General features: G+C 47.7%; 2 protein-coding genes across 13 annotated transcripts in view; one reads left to right on the top strand and one right to left on the bottom strand.

Moving 5' to 3' along the window:
• LOC120949498 (high affinity cAMP-specific and IBMX-insensitive 3',5'-cyclic phosphodiesterase 8) overlaps positions 1-21,691 on the top strand; it is a 127,977-nt gene that overhangs the window by 73,582 nt on the left and 32,704 nt on the right. For 7 of the 11 annotated variants that reach the window (XM_040366827.2, XM_040366833.2, XM_049607407.1 and 4 more), the window contains one exon: positions 9,999-10,034. The exons of the other annotated variants lie outside the window; for them this stretch is intronic. In XM_040366827.2, the coding sequence (XP_040222761.2) occupies positions 9,999-10,034 (36 nt within the window). The remainder of the gene's footprint in view (positions 1-9,998; positions 10,035-21,691) is intronic. 11 annotated transcript variants of the gene reach the window in all.
• LOC120949497 (mucin-2-like) overlaps positions 7,760-21,691 on the bottom strand; it is a 35,271-nt gene continuing 21,339 nt past the window's right edge. For both annotated transcript variants that reach the window (XM_049607403.1, XM_049607404.1), the window contains exons 3-4: positions 10,170-13,941; positions 7,760-9,832 (exon numbers count right to left, since the gene is read on the bottom strand). In XM_049607403.1, coding sequence (XP_049463360.1) covers positions 9,633-9,832; positions 10,170-13,941 — 3,972 coding nt within the window. In that variant the 3' untranslated portion in view covers positions 7,760-9,632. The remainder of the gene's footprint in view (positions 9,833-10,169; positions 13,942-21,691) is intronic.

The raw sequence follows: 21,691 nt of genomic DNA, 5'->3' as shown, positions 1-21,691 counted from the left end.
GGTGAAGGTTGCCATACCTGGCTCGGTTCTGCCTTGTGTATTTTCCTTCCCCTGTTTCCACAACAACCTGGTGGTGCCGAGGTTCCTAGCAATGCTGGGTGACGAATTGGAGCATTACCATCGACCTTCGCGCTTTTCTTATCGATAGCAAAACACGCAGAAAACAGCGACAACAATCCAACCGTCTTCCTCTTTCCAATGGGGGGAGGGGAAGAAAAGTCATGAAATGAATCTCTGTTTGTTTGGGTGGCGCAATACGACGGCTTGAGAAGCACGGGGAGGACGCGCAGCAGTTTCCGTGATTGTGAGGGTGCAAAACGAACCCTCACGCCTCTGACGCAGATGGAGAAGAACTCAAGTACGACTAGTGCCCGCACACCGCCACCAACACTCCCCACGCCAGAGGAGAAGTTCTGTAAAAGTTTGTTACGGCTGCATTTAATTGCTTGTTAGCACGCGCTCGTCCCACTGGTGTCTCCTCCAAACACACGCACCCCTCTATAGCCCTAAAGCCCGGAGTAGCTGGAGCTACAGCTTGGGATGGCGCATGTTTACCCGTGACACGGGCACGCTAACTGCTGTTGCTGTTGCCGTCGCTACATGGGTTTCTGGCGTACAATATCTACACGCTATATTGGGAGGGTTTGTCGGATCGGGTTTGAAGACACGTTTGTAGCAGCATAGATCGAGTCATCTTTTCCCTGCATACATTATACCGAGGTTATTCGCTATGCAATCCCGTTTGTTTGAAATGAAGTTAAGTAAGTGTGTGAAGCAATCTGAATATACCGTCGTCGTCCCCGCTGCTGTGTTTTGTGCCAAGACAAGAAGAGCGCAGACAAGAATCGATCTAGCGTAACATCCTTATTAGCTATGGCCCATTTCCCGGCCAGTGGGGGGTGATAGTATTGAGAACATATACTATCGATGGATTGAGCCAGCCGTTGTGTACACCAGCGAACGGACAGAATCGATAAGCCGTGGGAAAGTTCGTTTCGTTCGTTTGGATGAAACCTTGTGCCGTTTTGCTAGTGCTACCATATTTCCATGTCCCTTCTTCTACGATACTTCTGTGCGGTGTCGCTCGTTGACGGGCTCCAGCTCCCCCCGGCCGTCGACAGTCGTGTGCCAGTGAGCTGAGTGCGTAAAGTAGAATGTAGAAAAAGCAATGATGTGGAAAATCCGACTAATACGATTCGATACCGTCACAGGTCGCGTGCGTTTTTCCACGATTATTGAGCACGTTTTAGTAGTTCGGATTGGATTGGCTGGTGGCTAATTGGTTAAACGACCTAATGTGCATGGCTGATTGGTTGATGTGATATTTATAGTGTCCTGTTGTGAAGCGTGAGTAATGCACGGAGGTGTGGAGAAATGTGTGATCATTGAAGAGCTGCAAGATGGCATTAGGATGTCCTAAGCCGATCATAGCAGGGATTTCAAACAATTCAATATATTTAAACGATTTGTATCGGTTTGAAATCGTTGTCATGATTGTTTCTCTCGAGTGCAAAGAGACTCACTTTCTTGGAAAAATGAGCTCCGTTATGCTCTTCCTTAGATCCTCCACAAATTATCCCCTGGGGGCAGTGTCGATCACTGTCTACTGACTGTCTACCTGCAATTCACCGTGTCAGAAGTCGTTCAGATACTAAGTACGCTCGTTACAAATCGTGCCGCAAATGGATGTTGCTTTTTATCAACGGTCCCTCAGTTGCCGATGGTCCCTCCGGGGTGGTTCTCCTGCTAATAGATTGAGTGCATAAGCCCACCCTTAAAGACGTACACACACTAAATTAGTGGACATAAAAATCTAATCCCCTTCCTTTGCTAGCTCTGTGGTGGCGATGCGCTCTTTCCGTTTGAGTGGAACCCCGGGGCAGTGCTAATCCTATGCCCGGCCGGATCTCGAGCATGAGTGCCGAACGCTTCAAAGAGGAACTTTTAGAGCCACGTGTAGAATAGGTTTCCTGGTAACGGTCCTCGTTAGCGGTTCGGTTCTGAGAGAATAGTTAATGGCAATTAATTTGGCACGGTGTGCGTAACGAGATAAGGCAAGTGTAAGTGTTGCAAGCGCTACAAAGCCCGGTGACACATGTTACGATAAGCGGTACACTTGTTAGTTGGTTGAAGGAGGTCAAGCAAGGGTTTAGTTCCGGCTTTTTTCAAAATTAAAAGGGATTTTGCTCATCTAAAGCATTATTAATTCAACTCGTCCGATTGTACGGTATGTCGGTTTCCAGTAGCAATGTATTCACTTCTAGATCAGTACAATTTGCATGCAGCCAGAGCAAATAAATGCACAAATTCCATAGCATACTTGAGCTGAATTACACCATATCCCATTGTGCGATGTAACGCTACTCTGTTGTCATGGATACGGAATTAGTGAGAGGGTTTCCAGGTTCTTTGCTTCCGTTACCAATTTCGTCCTCACAAAGAGAGCTTTCATGTAAGTGTAATGTTGCATGTGTTTTTTTATTAGCATCAAAGCAACTCCCCTTAAGCCGTTGTAGCCCCTTCCCTTCGGAAAGGATACCCTTTTGACGTTGCTATTTTCGTTAGGGGGATTAAGTTTACTCTTAAGCATCCTAAAAAACGTCCGCAGGATAAAGTTTATTTCTTTTTCGTTGGTTAAGTAGGTCGAGTTGAAGCGGGATACACACATTCAGTGGCGTAGTAATGTGAGTGGAAACTATGCAAAAATGGGTATAGTTTACCCAGAAATAAACTCGGTTTTGTTGGTTGTTTTGTGGTTTGTTTTTAAAATAGTGGAAAATAGTTTTCCCCAGTGAAAAGTGCTTTATGAGACCATGAAAAGCGTGCAGCATTCGTGATAGATAGAATGCAGAGTATTCTCAACGAGGTTTTCATCTCTTTGATTCTATTTTGTGTGATTATCCTAGTAACGCTTACGTGAAACTCGAGCACTATATTATTCTACACAAGTGCTTCTAGTCATTACTGTAAAGTTCACATCGGTGGATAAAACAAAAATATTCTGCTCCATCGAACTCCCTTCAACTGCACCGGAACAAAACAAAATTGCGAGTAATTAGAGCCGTTACACGATTTTGAAACCCGTGCGCTGCACACTGCACTCTCCCAAACAAACGCCAGCCTCGACACTCCACATTTAGGCGCCGGTGCTCGTGCAACCGCAAAGACCAGCGACCCCCTTACACGCCTACATCGCTGCAAGCAACGGTGGTAAACTTTCGCAAGAAAGCTTAACTTTATCCGAACACACAAGAAAAAGCACCAAGAAAGAGAGGAAAGGGATGGATCAAATCCGTGGCGTTCCTTCTTCTGGTTCGGGGTTCAGCCGTGTTTTGCAACAGTTGCTTAACTGTTGTTGTAATGTTTTAATTAAATTTACCAACCCAACAATGCTCGTCAACTTTTCGGCCTCCCAGCCACGCGATTCTGAAGGTTAAGTGAAGTTAAGTCGTTTCGAAGGGAAGAAAATCCATCAAATATTGAGATCGAGTTATAGCGCAGTAGCAGCATCAGCAGCACGAAGAGCTTCTTGTGCTGTGTTTATCCAACGGAAACAAGTGTCAAACTTTTATCTACTTTCGAGGTAGCATCTCACTCCCCAATTTTCTTATACCTCCCCCCAATAGACAGAAGACGATTATTCTCGTCATTTAGTACCATGCCACTGGAGAGCGAGCACAATAAAGCGAAAGGAAAATTAACAAACACGGCCACGCGTTACTTCCAATCACACGCCCCACCATTCCATTGGAAAGAGAGAGAGAGAGAGTCCAACGCTTTATGTTTGACCGTGTTTTGCTTTTAAAAGTTCTGCCACAAATGAAATTTATCATTCGGAACTTCCCGGGAAGGGAATGAATTTTTAAAACGCGAACACTGTCGGTCAGCGATGGGTTTGATTTATCGATTGATTCGAGTGTTGGTTCGATTTTACCGGAAAGAGAAACAGACAGAAAGCTCGTAAATCCCGATGATACCAATTTTCCAATTGACGGACTAGGCAACCACCGGGCTGGTAAGTGGGACCATACCAGATAACGATGGGCATGTAGCAAGCAACCCCAGGGTAGTTTTTGTTTTTTTTGGGAGCAATATTTCGTACGGAACCGTTTATTTTTATCGCACAATAAGCCCTCCGGACGTTGCTTGGCCGGTCGTGCCAGTGAAGCGGAACATATTGTCACCTAGTGTCCGGTGTGAGAGTGATACAAAAAACACGAACCGTTCAAGCATCAGTAGAGATACTGTCATCCCTTCATTTCCACTCCGTCCAGTGGGCAGACAACTTGCTCTTGACAAAATCTTTAAAAATAATATTTAATAGAAAGCTTTGAAATAAGAAGAAACCAATTTCTTCACAGTCCTTTCCATTAACTATCGAAAGTAAAATCTCTTTAACTAAATAAGAGCAATAAGATGCTGCTCGTTTTTTTTCTCCCCTTCGTTACTGTGTCGGCTCAACACGGCTTGATGAAGTGAGTGCGGATAAAAATAAACCTTTTTCGTCGCACTTCAGACACACCAGAAAGGACGAGCCGAAGGCTTCATCGGATGACGATGATGATGATGATGCCACCGTACCGGATGCCGTGTTGTTCATCGAGCCGGAAAAGCGTCCTTCGGCTCCGGCCTACCCCCTGGACTGTTCGCATCGACTTTCCATCGACCACTTCCGGTCGCTTTTACGACGCACTACAACGATGCTTGAACGATACCGGGGCAGATAACAGCCAAGGGCTTAGGTAATACGGAGGTTGTAATATCGATCCCTCACGTTCGATTGAGTAAGCATTACACACGTACACAACCGAATCGGTTGGAAAATGGCCGGGTTGGAAATGCGCCCACTAACCTCCTCACCTCTTCGGTCAAGCAGAAAATCAACCATTTATTAAACCTCCTGTATAGACGGGCCCGATCGATGATCCTCCATCGATGCACGGCGCAATGCTAATGATGCACAGTTTTGTGCTGCTGTGCTCTATACGCCGCTGTGTGTTGTTTGTGCCTTTTCGGGGAATGGACCAGCTTGGCCGCGTGTGCAAAAGGGAACGAATGGAAGTGCACTTCCGGGCTGACCGGGCTTCCAGCATCCAATTTCCATTAAAAAGTTTATCGTCAGTGCCAGCGGCTTCAACTTACTTGGCGCACCGTCGTTTTCGAAACGAAAGCTTTCCACCGGTTCGCCAAAGGTGTGCTTCGTTCTAATAACCATAGCAACAGATCCAACGGTGCTGGTCAGCGTGAACAACAGTAGCTCCTGCCGGCAGGTCCATGATTGCATCAGTGCAAAATCGCGTTGGCGATAGGAGTTGGCGCGAGATGGAGACGCTTATAAGATTTTGCAAACTTGAAAAACATAAATTTATTTCCATCTGCTCTTCCCCTACGTACACACCTGCCACCTGGTGTGTACTACCGATGCAAAATAAAAAAAAAAAACAAGATGAACAATCAGTGTAGCCCAGTGGAAAGATGTCAACGGTTTTGTGTCGTTAGGAGAGTTTTGCGTACCGTTGATTCCTACTTTTTTTATATCCCCTTCTCATCGTAGCTCCCGGCACGGACCACGGGTGCACTGGATCTTCGCAGATAGATAAAGTTGCTAATTGCAGAAATTTAGCGACCATTAGTGTGATTGTAATTAGTTCACGACAAACGCCCTGAGGGAGGAACGGCGTTGAATGCGGATTATGTCGCATGCTGACCAGACCGGGGACGTTTTCTTGGAGCGTTTGAAAAATTGAGTTAGCACGTTCTTTGCTGCCGTGTGATTAGTTGCAGCCTGGTCTATCAGCTGGTCGGATGCTTTTTTTCCAGTATCATTTGCCACTGGTAATTTAAATGCGCTACCACGGTGATACCACGCACAGATGGTGCTAATGTGCGATTGATGAACTTTTAACTGTTGGTTGTATTATTTTACGTTTTGTAGTTCTTTCTGAAAAGAATAGCAACGATAAATGCCTCGAATAACGCTTAAAAACATCAAAACGCCTGAAAGTATGCAAACAGTGTATCTTTTAGCGCTCATTTAAATAATACAACCACAAAGGGGACATTCTGAATAGCGTTATGAAGGTTTCAAAAGCATTCAACGATCGAACACCGTGAATGGTTTTCCCTTTTGAGTAGAATACGAACCTGGAATAAAAGCACAGTTTTCTTTGAATAAAGTTCCTTCAATTCTTTCCAACGCTTTAATTGAATCACTGACTGATAATCCACAAACAATCAATCCCTTTCAACCATTTTTATTTACTTAAAACACCTAAAACGTTTCTCTTGTATTAACACAATACTTTTGACTGGAAAGGGGAATTTCTTAATCGAACCAACGAACTTTCCTGTTATTGTTTAGATTATCCGTAAGCTGCTCAATAACATCCTATCAATCTTAAAACCATCCACTCCTGTTTACCCACCTCTTCTTTTCTGTAAACCTGAAATTGCAATAATCGATTTCGAAAACTTTCTGTCGGTGAGTTGGACAACAAAATAATCACCTTTCCCCAACCAAAAGACCGTTCGTTCTCTAAACCACAACCTCTACGATTGCACTCCCGCCGTAATTAAGACTCCCCGACTCCCGCTCTGACTGTTCTGCAGAAAAACGGCAACTTTCCTTTGCTGAAAATCTTATCTTATCACGCCACCGTTCGGTTGGTTCAACAAGGAAAGGCTACCAACGCCACTCCGCAAAAGGTGTTCGCCTGCGATGTCAATCGACCAAACTGCTTTTCTTCACTGGTAAAGTTTTCACTACACCCTGTGCAGTGTTAGATGAACTCGTGTTTCTTTTTTGAATGTTGGGTTTAATTGCAGTCCCAGGTCATTTCGATTAAACAAACTAATTATTGATCGCACTGGCCAACGGAGAAGCAACGGAGCAATCGGAGCAGTTAGCATTCGCTTCCAACGGTTTGGTGACGGTTGATTAGTATGCAAAGTGTGGAGTTCGGTTCGTTTTGCGTCTTCCATTCTATTGCGATGCAATTATCTCGTTTCACTGTGAGATTGGTGGTAAGCTTTTGTGCCACTTCTGCACTTTGGCATTGGCATCAGTTCGTTGGAATTCCAGCGGTTCCTCTTTGGAAGTTTATTTTTAATGGTTAAAGAGAAGCGTGCATTCGGAGTCGAAGAAATAAGATCCTTTCGTTGCAGGTCACGTTGAAGCCCGTTGGAACGTTGAAGCAAATCCATATAGCTTGTTTAACGTACTGAACTATTGACCCCCAACAATGCTCTAGCAAAGCTTTAAAACTAAAACAAAGAAAGCATGAAATATGTTTCAACGCTTCCAATTTCTCGCTTTCAATTTGGACGAACAATTGATAGTATCATAACCATCCACGCCCGCCCCATGACGATCATCCGCAGACACGCCGATCACGCAGGCACGTGTACGCCCTCTACCGGCGGGTTAAAGTTCATCTCGCGGGGAAGAGCAGCGTAAAAAACAGCAGAATTACAGCAAAGGCGGGAAAACCAGCACCACAATGGGAAGGAAAACTCATCACACACACACACACATACAAAGACCCCACCAAGCCATTCTCTTTAGCGGCGCAAAATGATGCGTGAGAACTTTGCTTCATTCGCTTTCGATTTCATTTCCCTCCCGTGAGGCGCCCGCTCCGCTGAAGCTTTCTTTCACCTTTCACCTCCACCCGCAGATGATAACCCAAAGGGGAATGGTGGATGGAGGGATGTGCACACGGTCGCAAACAAAGAGAAAAGACACGCAGTCAACAGCCAGTTCACATTCCGCAATAATTTAATACTTTTGTTTTCATTTATTAGTCGCTTAGTGTGGTTTTCCCCCCAATTCTTTCTCTCTCTTACTCTCACTCTCCTTTTTCATCATGGTTTATGTTCGTTTTGTGGTTTTGTTTTATCCCGTTCTTGGTTACTTTAGTTTTTCTCTTTATTATTATGTGGCGTTGCAAATTTCTACCCACCTTTTCCCACGTTGTTTGATTGTTTGTGTCTGTTTTTTTTTGTTTCTTCTTTTCGGTCGAATCGTGCGTGCGTCTGCTCATGCGTATGTCTTGTCTAGCTTTGTTTTGTTTTTGTGGTTTTGTTTTCATCTACCGTTTTCAGGCTCGACTAAAAGAAACACTCTTACTCTTTACTTACTTATTACTATTTTCTTCTATTAAAATAATAATAATTAGCCGACCATATTTATTTCTTTCCGAGTAAATCGCTCCTGTCAGCCTATAAATTCATTGCAAGAGAGGCTGTATTTGTTTGTTACACGTTGTTTGACTCATGTTACGATTTATTTACCATTACACACTCACACCTCTGTACAGGGTTTCACGCAGGTTGTTTTCCCCCCAACTTACGCTCAAAGTATTAAATTAATTCGTTAAATAGCTTCCCCAATATCGCTCGTAAGTTATTGCTCGCCTCTCTATCCTCCCTATAATATACATCATTTTCTACAAATCCAATCCTTCTATCTCTCTCTCTCTATCTGCCACCCAAACTGACTGATTCAACGTCGACGCCTCGGGGTAAGGGTTATCAAACGGCGTACCCCATAATTAATGTCTAACCACCCTGTGTTGTTCACTTTTGTGCGAAAAAGTTCGCTTTCAATAGATGATTTTTTTTCCCTTAACTTCATATTTCTCTGTTTTAATTCCTCTCACTTTCTTCAGCCAATTATTCCAATCCCCAATCGTTGGTGCTGCACATTTCACATCCCACCGCACCGATGTGCGGTTGTTTTTCCCAAGCATCATCAGGAGGGGTTTGTTAGTTAGTATGAAGCTGCCTCCGCCTTCTTCTAATTAGCGCATTTATTCAAACGCACTTTCATTGAACCCGCATCGTTTTTTTTTTGCTTCCTAACCTTCGTTTGTCTATTTTCTAATGTTTTTTTTTGCGCCACTCTTCATCTGCGTTCAGTCAGTTAATCATAACGAAAGGTGAGCGAGTGCGGCTCGTGCTTCGTGGTGAAGATGGTTGCGCACAGTCTTCAGCCACGCCACTGCGAGCCGCGAACTGCTACCTTTAATGCCCCCGGGCCTGCGAAAGGAACCTTATCCCAATTATACAACCTTATGAACCGATGTGTTGCACCATCATGGAACTTACTTCTTCTTCGTATCCCACCACTACACCCCTATCAATCACAGACTAAAAGTATTGTTTTATGTTTATGCGTTTATGCAAACCTTACCCATTAGCAAGACCCCCTGGTGTATGTATACCGCGTTGGCTGGAAGCTCCAAAGAGCGCTTGCACGCTAATTACCAATCGAGTGACGGCTAAAAACCAAACCCATGTCTCTATTTCCGATGGTCCCTTGTACCACCGCGTGACAAATGGGCCGGCACTGTGTTGGTTTCGCCCTGTCGCCATTGATTTATATTTACCTAGTTTCATTTATCTAGTGTAAGCTTGCGCCTTATCTGTTGCTCTAACGCTTATTTGCGTACCGGTGCGTACGCAACTGCACACAAACCCACACACCCTATTCCCTATTGGTTGCATTTCGTTTGCTGTCTCAACTCATTAGTCTGTAGGAACGGCCTTTGGTACGTGTGGTAATTTCCTGCTTAAAGTCGTTCTTCCGTCTTGTGCTCTTCCACTCTGGTTGCTGTCAACCTTGGCCGTAGCTACACGTCCTCCCGGCTGGAACTGGGTCGGCCCGTGCCCGGACCACCGAAGGGCAGTTTCTTCCGGACGTACTTTCGCTGCTGGAGCAGGTGTTTCACCTTTGTCCCAGTGCCGGCAGCCACCATACTGCTACTACTGCTGCTGCTGCTGCTACTGATGCTAAATCGATGCTTCGGTTTCTGCTCCAGCAGATCGTTCACTGGAAAGTAGACGAATGGCAGTATAAAAGAATTGTGACATTGCCAAAATTAAAAACATTTCATTTCCGCGAAAAATCATTTCATTTTGTGTACATTTACAGTGTTAATACGCATCTAATCATGTTTTTCCATTCGTCTTTTCTCTTTCTTTCTCTCTCGTTTTAGGTAAGTTTCACCAATACTCATCGGCAAGATTGTGCTGTAAGTCATTGCATACGCTTTTTTCTTAACTGGATGTGGTAGAGTATGTTATTCCGTAGCTCACCTGTAGCTCACTCTGTAGTCCCTCCCTTAGTTCCTCCCTGAAAAAAAACGGTTCCCCATCCCGGAACTTACCAGATTCCGGTGAAACATCCACCGTCGATGAGCCGGTCTGGTAGATGCCACCGCCCTTGTAGTACAGTGGCGTTGGCCGCACACTGAACCGTGGCGTCAGCACACGCCCGTTCCGTTCCTCGAGCACCTGCGACGACGCTGGATGATGCTCGTGATGATGGTTGCGATGATGGTGGGAATGATGCGGCTGTGGCACCGCTGCCACCGTCCAGGGCTGCGGCGTAACGACGTAGATCTTTTCCTTCGTTATTGGCGATATGGCAATCTTGACGTGCTGCCAGCCGGACCGGCTACTCTTGCCCGGTTTGTCGTGCAGGGCGGGCAGCATGGTCGAGGTGAGGAACTCCCACGGTATCGCTTTGGTGACGCGGTGCAGCGACAGCGTGCTGGCTTTGCGCGCAAAGTCCTCCGACCCGAACTCCTGCTCCGTCCAGGTGTCGATCTTGCGCTGCAGCTCGTTCGGATCAATGTCCCAGTCGATGGTACGCTCGTAGATGGGGCCGACCGTGTTGTCGCCGGCCGGATCTTCATGCACCGGTGCCGGGGGTGGTGGTGGTGGTGGCGGTTGTTCCGTCGTTGTGGTGGTTGTCGTTGTATGCGGTGTGGTCGAGGAGGTTGTTAGAAGTGTCGTACGGCGATGCTGCTGATACGTGGTCGATGCTGGCGATAGGGGCGGCCTGACCGTACGGACCGTCTCCGAGACGAGCAAATCGTTTCCGAACAGCTTGGGACCTTTGGGAATGATTTTGGTCGTGCGCAGCAGCTGCGAGATGGTCGTGCGCGACTTTTGTGCGTAGGTTGTCGGGGAGATCTTGACGCGCGTCACGTTAACGTAGTGGGGCGTGACGGGTCGCGAGTACTTGGACAGGGCGATCGGTGGGGAGGGAGTTCGTGAGCCTCCTCCGGCAGCATTGCTGCCCTCATCGGGCAGTGGTGTGGTGTGTCGTTCCATACCACCACGAACGCTGATTAGGCTGCTTAGGCTTACGACCGGTGGCAGTGGTGTCATCTTCGGTATGCGCACGGTGAATGGTTTCGACTCTTTGGAGATCTCGATCGGGCGAACCTTCTTCACCTTGGCCGGTTTTTGTGGCGTTTTCGTGGGCGGTTTCATGAACGGTTGGGTCGTCTCCTTCTGCAGGATCTCCTTCAGATGGGTAGTTGATTGGAAGTACTTGACGGAGTCGTTCTCGATGAAGCGGGTTTTGGATTTGGACGACTGCTGGATGGCATTACCCGAGGGTGGCGTAGGTCCGGAGCGTTCCGCGTGTTTCGACGTAACGATGCTCGACTCTGCCGGTGCGTTGTAGTCCAAGTCTTCAAGGTTCTCCTGAGGTGGGAGTGGTTTAAATGGTTCCGGCTTTTTGAACGTATTGTACGGTATGATGATCTGGATTTGTTTCGGTTTCTTCGTGGACATTAGATTCTGATACCCGCCGAACGTTGCCGTCAGTGAGGAGGGCAGTGGAGTGGCCGTCGTCGATGGAGGATCATCACTCGGCGAGGCTGTTACCACCGTTTGGCTGTCCGGTTCGGGACTGGGTTGTTTCTGGAACTCCATCGGCAGACTGGAACCGATGCGGAACGGTTCCGTGTAGATGTCAGTTGGAGGTGTTGTTTCCGGGTCCACTGTGGTCGTTGGGGCCCGAACCGTCGTAGTTTGAACAACACGCTGGGCCGCGGGTTCAGTTGGTTCCTCCTGCTCTTCGCTTAGCTGATTGTTTACCGGACTGATTGGAGGATTCGTCTGCAGATTGGCCGAGTAAATAATCTGCACACCGTTGCCAAGATCGGACGGCGCCGGTGCCGGATAGGTACTGTACCGCTCGGGACGCGGTGTCGTAGTGCTCGAGATAGGACTAACTGGTGTAGTCGTTGAACCGTAGTACCTTGTCTGAGGCACAATGCTCGAAACTTCGATCGTGGTGCGAATGATCGGTGAGTTCTGATCGTCTTCTTCCGAGTCGTACTCAGCGTCATCCCCATTGCTGCCTCCGTGTGGTGGGATATTGGCACCGCTACTTCCATTGCTACTCGTGGCCACATTACGCTTCTCCGATGCTGCCGGCTTCGAGTCTTCACCGTTCGAGTACGCCACCGTGGTGTAGATGGACGACGAGGCAGAAGATGCAAATTGCTCCACATCAAAGATGGAGTCATTCTTGCCGGCCGGATCGTGCGGGTAGCGGATGTAGCTATTGGACATGGACTTGGAGGAGGTCGGATATCCGTGGCCAAGCTCTCGGATGGGCTCTACCGGACGGTAGGGACGATAGAACTTGTACGGATCGCTGTGGAACGAGCCGGCCGTGTAAAGCGGCGGTATCGGAGTAGCGCTCAGGTTGGGCAACGGTATTGGAGCGAGCGGTTTGCCTTCGTTCTGGATCGGCAACAGCTTAGCCGGCGGTGCGTACTCTTTGTTGGTGAAGTAAGAGGCAGAGACTTGGCGCAGCGTGATCGGTTGCAGGGTGGAAGAAGGCGCAGCAGTCACTATTGCATCGGGCGTTTTGGTAATGAAGTGTGCTGCAACAGGGACCACGGGAGGAACCGTTGTACTGGAGGTGGTCGTTTTCAGTTGCTGGAGTTGCTGCTGAAGTTGTTGCTGTTGTAGTTGAAGTTGCTGGAGTTGCAGGTTTTGTAGCTGATGCTGTTGCTGCTGAAGCTGGAGCTGGATCAGCTGCTGGGCTTGTGGTGCCGCTGTAATAATGGCCGGCTCAAGTGCTCCTCCCGAAGCACCAGAGTAAGGATTAACCGATTGTACCTGTCCTTTCGGTGCTACTTGTATCTTGATCGGTGGAGGTCGATTCGGCACACTTGGAAACTCTTTTGGAGGCACTTTTGGAGGAGGAGCAGCAGCCGGAATAGATCCACCAACTCCACCAACAGCCGTTGGATACTCGGGTGGAGGTGCTATCGGTACCCAAGGAACATTGTTGCACGGATGGTAGTTTACCTCGCCAATGTTCGCGACGGGTGGTCTGCCCGTTGTTGGCTCGGGGTCTCGGAACACGTTCGCCTGCGGTACGATCTGCTGCTGCAGTGTGGACGGCCCGAACGTGTGCTGATGTACCCCCGGTGCTATCGCAGCATGGTAGCTCGAGCCTGAACTTTCCTGTACGGGGGCACTTGGCTGGAAGCCTGCAGCAACGACATGCTGCTGCTGCTGCTGGGGAGCGAGCTGGGTCGCCCGACTTCCGTTGCGAATTTGAAACGGATAGGGAAACGGCTGCTGCTGTATTGGTTGCTGTTGTGGTTGTTGTGGTTGATATTGTTGATGAAACTGTTGTTGTTGCTGTTGCTGTTGAAATTGGAGCTGTTGCTGTGTTTGCACGGACGGTGTTGGCTGTGCGGTGTACTGTGGTGGTAAATGGCGCTGCGGTGGAAGCTGTGGCAGCTGTGGCTGGAGTTGTTGTTGTTGCTGTGGCGATTGTTGCTGCTGCTGCCGTCGGTCACCACCGTCATCGCCCAGAAAGGAAAACCAATTCGAGATCCGCTGGAAGAAGGTCGGAGCCGGGGTAGTGGCTTGGTTCGCCGGTCGAAAGCGAGCCAGTAGTGGGGGAGGTCCGGCCGGTGGATAGGGTCTCGGTTGCAGTTGCTGTTGGTGGTTTGGTGCACCGTAGAGTGCGTTTCCGGTGTTTACGCCTCCACCGGCGCCACTAAAATCGTTCCCGCCCGGCTGTTGCTGGGGCTGGTAGTTTGGCTCACAGTGCGCCACGTGTAAAAGAACACACACGGAGGTGGCTATCGCAATAAGCCGAAGCGTTGTCATTTTCTGCAAATAAACACGAGAGATGTATAATTAGACAGGTTTTTTATGATGAAGCGGAGATTGTGAGTTTACGGCTGGCACTAAACGCGCTGTTCAAAATGATACCGGTTCATTTGACGGGCAATTGCGAAATTCTTCTAATGAAGCGTAACAAGCGAAATCAATCAACGCGCAGGTTTACAATCAAACAAACCCGGCCCGATTCCGCGTCCGTGCCTTGCCGACTTGGAAGGAACAATGGACGCCCATTCAGCAGGCGTGCCGTAATCACGATCTCGGTGGTCACACCCTTAGGGTGTATTATAAAGCTAATTACACACCCTGCGATACAACAGAGATCTCACTGGTGGCTGTGGTGGTAAAACAGCAAGCCCAACAAAAAATGCAGGACTCCCATCTAATTGGCTCATCACCGACCCCTACGGCCCGACGACTTCCGAAGACACTAGACACTGCGGGGTAGGAGAAAATAGAAGCAATACTTTCTTTTTTCAATTATCGAAATTATCCACACTGAAAAGGGTAGGAAAGGAATCGTTCCCGCCCAAAGGTTTTGGGGAAGCTTTGATTGCGAGTAAATGAGCGACAATTCGCGAGCATAAGTCGCGACGGAAAATTAAAAACAAATTAACCTTCAACAAAACACGGGGTAGCGCTGGGTAGCGTACGATCGAAATATTAACAATCATTTGATGGTAGGTTAATTTTTCCAATCGAGTTATTTATTGCTGCGAGCCGTGGAGGAATAGGAAGGAAAAGGCCTTCCACATTAACCGGTAAAAGTAATGTTTCCGATAATAGTTGGGGTACACCGCCTGTGTGTGTGTGTGTGAAAACTGAGGGGTTTGAACGTGCGAGCGTGAAGTGAAACTTCACCATGAATTAACCTTTCCCAGCCACCATCTTCTACACCACCGCTGCGCATCATTACAAAAGCGATCTTTCACCGGGCACCAGCCGCGCATTGGGCGATGATGAAAGATGATGTGAAGATGGTGCGACGGAGCCGGTGTCCGAAATTACGCACCGCCACTGCCCGAGATGAGGCAACTTCCGGCCGCGGGCAATCGCAATTGCTGCGGAAGCTGGCACCTCCGCCACCTAACAAGCGACATCGTGATCGTGGAGGAACAGGTTGTTCACTCCCCTATCGAAAGCCAAAATCTTCTTCACCAGCAGCAGGGAAGGCGAAAAACAAAAGGCCGCAAATAAGCCTTCCATTGGAATTGCACACCAGTACGGCGGGTTCGGAAAATGGCCCCACGCGTAAGTTGTGTGTTGCGTAAAAGGTTTGCCAGTGAGGTGGTGCGTCCCCAAAGTTCCCGCGCACTCGCGCGCGCGTAATAACTTTCGCTGGTACGCCCGGTCCGCTGAGCGTGTGGTCAGTTTTTCTCTTTAAATCACACGAAACCCTCTCTTGACCATTGTTTTCCCGCCCTTTGCGCTGTGCGCGGCGGAGCCATTCCCGGCCCGGGCGCTCAGAGGAATGAGAAACAATCCCGCTGCCCGGGGGAATGTATGCAGCATTGTACGAAACTGAAAGGTATACGCGCTTGTTTTTCGCGCCGTCCAGGTATTTTGTTGTTGTTTTTATTTCGGGAGGCTTTCTCCGCCGGTGGATTTTACAACGGATGAGCAGAAGATCACGACATTGACCACCAAACCGGTACCGGACGGAACGGGGAAAAACATTGCGCGATAGTACCACCCGGAGCTGGGCTGTCCATCGGTTGGTGCGTACTGACTGCTATCAGCGCCATTCATCGTTGATTCTTTCACCAAACTCAGAGCGGTGAGGGGGAAATCAAAAGGGCAGCTTGGAGGAGGATGCTGTCAGCCTGACCGTGCGATTAAAAGCTGACTCGAGCCGGTAGAGAATGGGAATTAAATTTTCGGTCAAAAGCCGATGAATAGACTGTTTTTTGGGGTGCTCTCTCTCTCTCTCTGCGTACTATCTCCCCGGAGACATCAAAGATCGTACCGAGTGATGAGACAGAGAGGCAGACAAGGGGTAAGCATTCGTCCACTGTGAAATTCGTGGAATTGTTTGTTAGGATTATTTTACGGTTTTTATCCCGAAAAACACGCCCAGTAAAGGGCAAAAAAGGAAGCGCAAGAAGGCGAGCCCATCAGTGGCGGTATTAGAAGCGTACGAACCTGTAAGCGTAACCTCCACCCCCTCCAAGGGACTTCCTTTTACCAGAATTAAAGCATAACTTGGCCCTCACTCGCTCAACAAGGCACAAATTAAGCTAATGAAAATGGCACACTTTTCGCTCGTGATGCTAAAAAAAACAGCATTTTTAATTATGTTTATACAGGTTTGGTGTATCTTTTATGTCGAAAAAAAAACCCTCCGATATGGCCCAAAACAACACACACACAAAAGTATAATCAAAACAGGAATCAAGACAAACGATCGTGCGAAGATAAATGCAGATAAATAAAATAAATTCCACTGCCAAATGGGTCTCCCTCTTAACAGCGTGCCAAAACTTGAAAAGGAATGACCAACTTCCACTTCCCTCCCTTCGTCGCGACGCACTCTACCAGCTCCACCGTCGGAGGACGCAAGTGAAAGTGCTGTTTTATGAAAAATTATTTTTATGTCACGCTTTGTGTTGCTTTGCTTTGTTTTGGCACGTCCCGCACGTTATGCACTTTGGATAAATTAATTCAAACTATGCAAAGTCCTTCGAGTTATTCTCCATTTCTCTTCGGAGGCGTCCACCCTCTCACAATTGCTGTCAAAGACTCGTTCGGAAGGAATTTCCCAAAAACTGGATGGATTCAAAATTTAAGTTTTTTTGCCCAAATCCGGAAACGCGGTGTGTATCGCCTTGCTGTGCCAAATTCCGATAACCGTTCTGCGCTGTTTGGTTCCTATTTTGATGTGCTTTACAGCGTCAAATGCTTCTCATCTCGTTGGATCTCAACAGCAACAGGAACAGCGCGAAATGTAAACTATGCTGCTGCCACCACACACCACACACCTTCCTGTGCTGTCTTGTGCGGTTTTCGGGGTAGAAGAAGGAGATACCAGAGTCCAGGAATTGATCGCAAATGAATAAAACATAAGTGACATATAGACACACACGCGCGCGCGCGCGCCCAACTCTGATGACGACTGTCGACCACCGTCGCGGTGCGGGCGAGTGCTGATTCGCTGATTTCACTTTCTGCGGGAAGCCCTAGCAAAAAACAACCTCTCCCCACAGCGGGTGTGACCCCACAGCTCCACGCTTTGGGGACATTATTATCAGGCAGGCCGGAAGCAGGCGGCAGCCAGACCCCCCTGGGTGTGTGGAAGAGTGTGTGCCCGTGGACTTTGATGGCAAAAATTGGAATTTCAAATCGTTCATCGTTCGTTTCCGGAGCTGTTTCGGGGGGCTTTGTGTGTTTGAAAAGCGATTTTTGCACGACCAAAAAAACAAAAAAGAACCTAAATCTAAAAACTTGATTCCCAGTAGTGGACGGGGAACGATCGGTGCCCGGGAATTTGGAACGGAGACGGTGATGTTTTATCTCCTGTGCTGTGCCGGAGTTCCGTTGATAAGATTTTCGATGGAAATGTCACTTTTGACAGGGCGGAGGAGAAGTCACATTTTTGATGGTCGTCTAAATCGTTTCACGACTAAAGTTGCCCATGGGATCGTTGTTTTCGGAAAGCCCATTGGAGGTGGAATATATATCACGGAATGAGCATAAAATAGTGAGCGATAAATTGAAGACTCCCAACAACAGCAACAACAATCGATTTGAATTGAAATTGAGAAAATGTAATTTAATCAAAGTGCAAAAAAGTTTGAATCGTTGCCTTTATCTTTCTGGAATAGGCTTGTCGATAGCTGAGAAGATTTCTGCTCCAATGCTTCATCCATTCCGGAAGTATTCATCAGCCATTATCAAAGGAAAATTGACTTTAAATCGCGTAAACCCATTTGCCGCCCTTTTATCAGGGAAACATCTCTCCTTAGCCTGATTACAGTTGATTAAACGGTTCGCCATCAATCAAAAGCCCACCGAAAGCCGCTAGTCTGCGTACCAGCAAACATAACATTCATCTCCACAACACGCACACACCTAGCTGCCTTTACTTTGTCGCACTTTGCAATCATTTTAGCATAAATCTTATGCTTTGACACGCGAGAGCCATTTTTCCCGGCACTGTCAGTGCAGAAAGGTTCAGCGCGTTTCCCCGCGGCCGAGGGTTGCGCTAGTTAGTAATTGATTAACTGATTAGCGCAGACCCGCATTTATCACTCCATCAACACCTCCACGAGCACGAGCGAGAGAGACACACGGCGGGTGTGCATTAAAAATAAGAGTCCACAGCCCAGTCCAGTGTGGCCAGTGCGACTTTATGACGGACTCGAACGCATATAATCGTTTGACACCGAGCACCATTTATCATCTGTTCGCTGTTTGCACTGCCAGCTGATTGCCGAGAGCCGCTCGGTTTGAAGAACGGGAGACTAATAAGGCGGTGCTGGGTGACAGCTTCCACCTTCTCAGCCCTCGTCGCGAAAAAGAAGCCTGCGCTGTTTTCGCGACATCATGTTGGGTGTGGGCTCGACTGTTTCTAACTGATTTTCTCCTCATTTAAAGCAGCCAGACCAGAGGCTTTGTTGCTGTGTTTCAGCTTCAGCTTTCGCTCATTTGAGCATTTGTGCATTTGGGGGAGTTTGTTTTCGCACGCGTTTGGTGAGGGCGATCGAGAAGAGCTGACTCGTCCGATGTTTGCGACTGCTATTTTATTACGGGTTGATTAATGGTGCTACTTTTGCAGCAAAAGATTAACTAATTTCGTCTTCCGATTCTTTTTTTTAAAGCGTTAAATCCATTTTAGCAACCCCCAGCCGGGGGGTGGGTGTTACGTTATGATGAGAAAAATTTGGCGAGGGAATGAAATTCGCCAAGCTTTTAAACAATCGAATTTTACAGTACAGTTTTGGGAGCATTAATTTAACGACGTTGATTTGTAAATTTTTGTCATTAAAAGCACTGAAATTGCAATAGATTGATGGTAAAATTATGCAGCGGGAACATGGCCTCATTTCCGGTGTATTTCATCTAAAAGAAGCATCAAACAAAACACTCAGAGTGTGTAATAAAACTTCCATCCATCGACGTCAGCAAAGAAAAGTCGTCCAAAAGTCAATTAGCCTCCTTCTCTCTTTGCTTTGGAAGTGTTCAGAACGTCACCTCGCAAGACGGCATTTTTGCTCCCAGCAGCACCAAGAAAAGCCATACAGAGTTGTGTCACCTTCGATGTAACACCCGCCTGCATGATCCAGCTCATGACCCGTTCTCGCCCGTCCAGACACAAACACACACACGCGTACACTGGGTGAGACCAATAAATGCAAATGATTTGTTTGCGTAATGAGTGCCGGCCGTCCCGTTTGCGTCCTCTGCGTGGAAGAAAGCAGTGGAAGCGAACTGTAAATTGTTTGTCATAGCTAAACGCTTACCATTCCTGGTGGAAGGTGTACGGGATGGGGAGGGGAAAAAACTGGGCCAAAGGGAAAGAGCCGTGAAGAAACCCTTAATGCAATCGGGGGAAAGAAAAACGGAAGAATATGATGCGATGACGCGCATAAGGTCCGGGACCACCCGCGCCGCACACCGTGCTGGTGGAGGTGGCGTGTCTCTTCCACTTTATAAGCATCTTACAACGGCAAGTCAACAGAGAACGCAAGCAAAAACGCAAGGGAAGGGATGACAATTTATGCACCAAGCGCCGTACTCGGTCGAATGTTGATTTATGCAATCGATCAATCGGTCGTGATCGCGCATCGGGGTGCAGGATGCAAGAGCAGCAAACAAAAGTGTGCTGAAAGGGAAAGAAAATGGGCGCCTTGTGTACCACTGGTAGCGTAGTACAGTGCTGGCGGGAGGTCCAACAGGGGGTTTTCTCCACTTTCATGCCAGCTTCAACCCTATTAATTGTGATGTGCTTGCGATAATAAGCAATCCGTTTTCTTTCCGAGTATAATGAGCATTTTACTCCCGGCACGAGGCGAGCTTAATTTCCACAAAACAAAACCACACTGAGACAGCATTGTTCTATTTAGGTGGAATAGATTGCACAACAGAACGAACAAGCCGTAGCACACCCGCTAACTTAAAGACAAAGAAAAGGTGTGTAAGATTTTCCCTTCTGCTCGCGCGGAGCTTTCTTGCGTCAACTTTCCCACACCATGCCCCCCACCAACACCAGGAAGCGGTACGCCTCCACGTGACGGAGGTTGTTTTCACCCCTCATATCGGCACCAACTGGCCCCTCTTCAAGCGAAAAACAACGCCAACAACCCCCCAAGCGATGCGATAATACCATTAGAGCCACCGAATCGGAGCGAACGATCGATGGAGCGATCATCTGCATCGCTGGATGAATGATTGTATTGCGTGTGCTCGGGTGGTGTGCATTAAACAGAAGGGGTACGTGTTTGCACTTGATTCGGGGTCGTATTGGAGTGTTGGAATAATTGGCATGAATGGCTGCTGCTGGTGCTGCTGTGGTTTGCAACAACGGCGGTTTGATTGATTTCTCGCTCTCGCATTGCGGTTAATCGGTATTATTATTTGCGAAGCGAGAGCAAAAGAGAGAGATAGAGAGAGGGAGAGAAAGAGACAGGTCGTACGGTTAGAGTGCAATTGTGCAATTTGCGTAGTGCGTGATGTAAGAAGTCGCAGTATCAACGCAAATCCCTGGAATTACGTGAGTGCAACCTGCTTTTCTGTTTGACTCGATAATGCATCAGAAGCGTTCGAGAGTGTTCGCTTTATTTTGTGTGCCTTGCGGCATCAATCAACAGGTTGTGTGCCTTTATTTTTACAAATATTTCATAATCCCATAACCTCAATACCCATATTTTGGGCTCGATAATTGAATGCTTGAAAGGTCAGCCATGGCTGCGAATGCGAAAATATTGTTATTCACTCCAATTGCTCCAATGGATTGCATATGCAATCGAACGCATAATGTTGGGAGGTTGAAATCGCTCAAATTTTGCGGCTACCGTTTTGCTACCATTTTGCGAGTATGTAAAAATATGCAAACAATGCGCTGTAACGATGAATAATTGCAATTTTGTGGGACAAATGAATGGTGTGGCTGGGTGCAGCTGGTGGGTAATAATTGCACCTGCTGCAACTCCCAAATTGGCATGAAATGTTTGGCATATTTGGCCGTTAACATTTATTTGCCACTCATCCCCATTTCACCATTTCATGCCCATCCAAACTCCATTGGGTTTATTTGCCAAAAACTCCAAACATCCGGCCACTTTGCCCGGATAGTCTCTCGCTTTCCCCTTCCATCCCGTCCGTTTCTGCCATTTCCGGAAAAGCGCGTGAAAACAAACAAACACACGCGTACAGCCCGTTGTAAAAATCTCCAACCAAACCTTTATTGGTGTTTACAGTGGAGTTCGCGTGACGCTTGGTGAGCCGGAAACCGATATTTCATTATATTTTTCCGCGAAACATAAACCCTCGGCAAACAAAATGTTGGCTTTGAAATTTCAACGGTCTCGTGGCAGGTGAAGTTGTTGTAACGGTGGGAAAGGGCCCGGGTCAGTCGCCCGGGTCGGGTGGCTGTAAATCGTTCAAACGTGATTTCGATCAAAAGCCCGTACAAGAGTGTGTCCCAAAAAACAAGGGCGACCCGTTCCCGCCGGCAAAGGAGCAACAAGGTTAGTGGGGACCACCACCGCCCTTTAACCGCTCCTGCCCAGTGTCAATACGC

This window comes from Anopheles coluzzii, chromosome 2, assembly GCF_943734685.1.
Source record: "Anopheles coluzzii chromosome 2, AcolN3, whole genome shotgun sequence".
NCBI classification, from domain to species: domain Eukaryota; kingdom Metazoa; phylum Arthropoda; class Insecta; order Diptera; family Culicidae; genus Anopheles; species Anopheles coluzzii.
The sequence above is the reverse complement of the archived record's forward strand: the minus strand, read 5'-3'. Positions and strand labels throughout refer to the sequence as shown.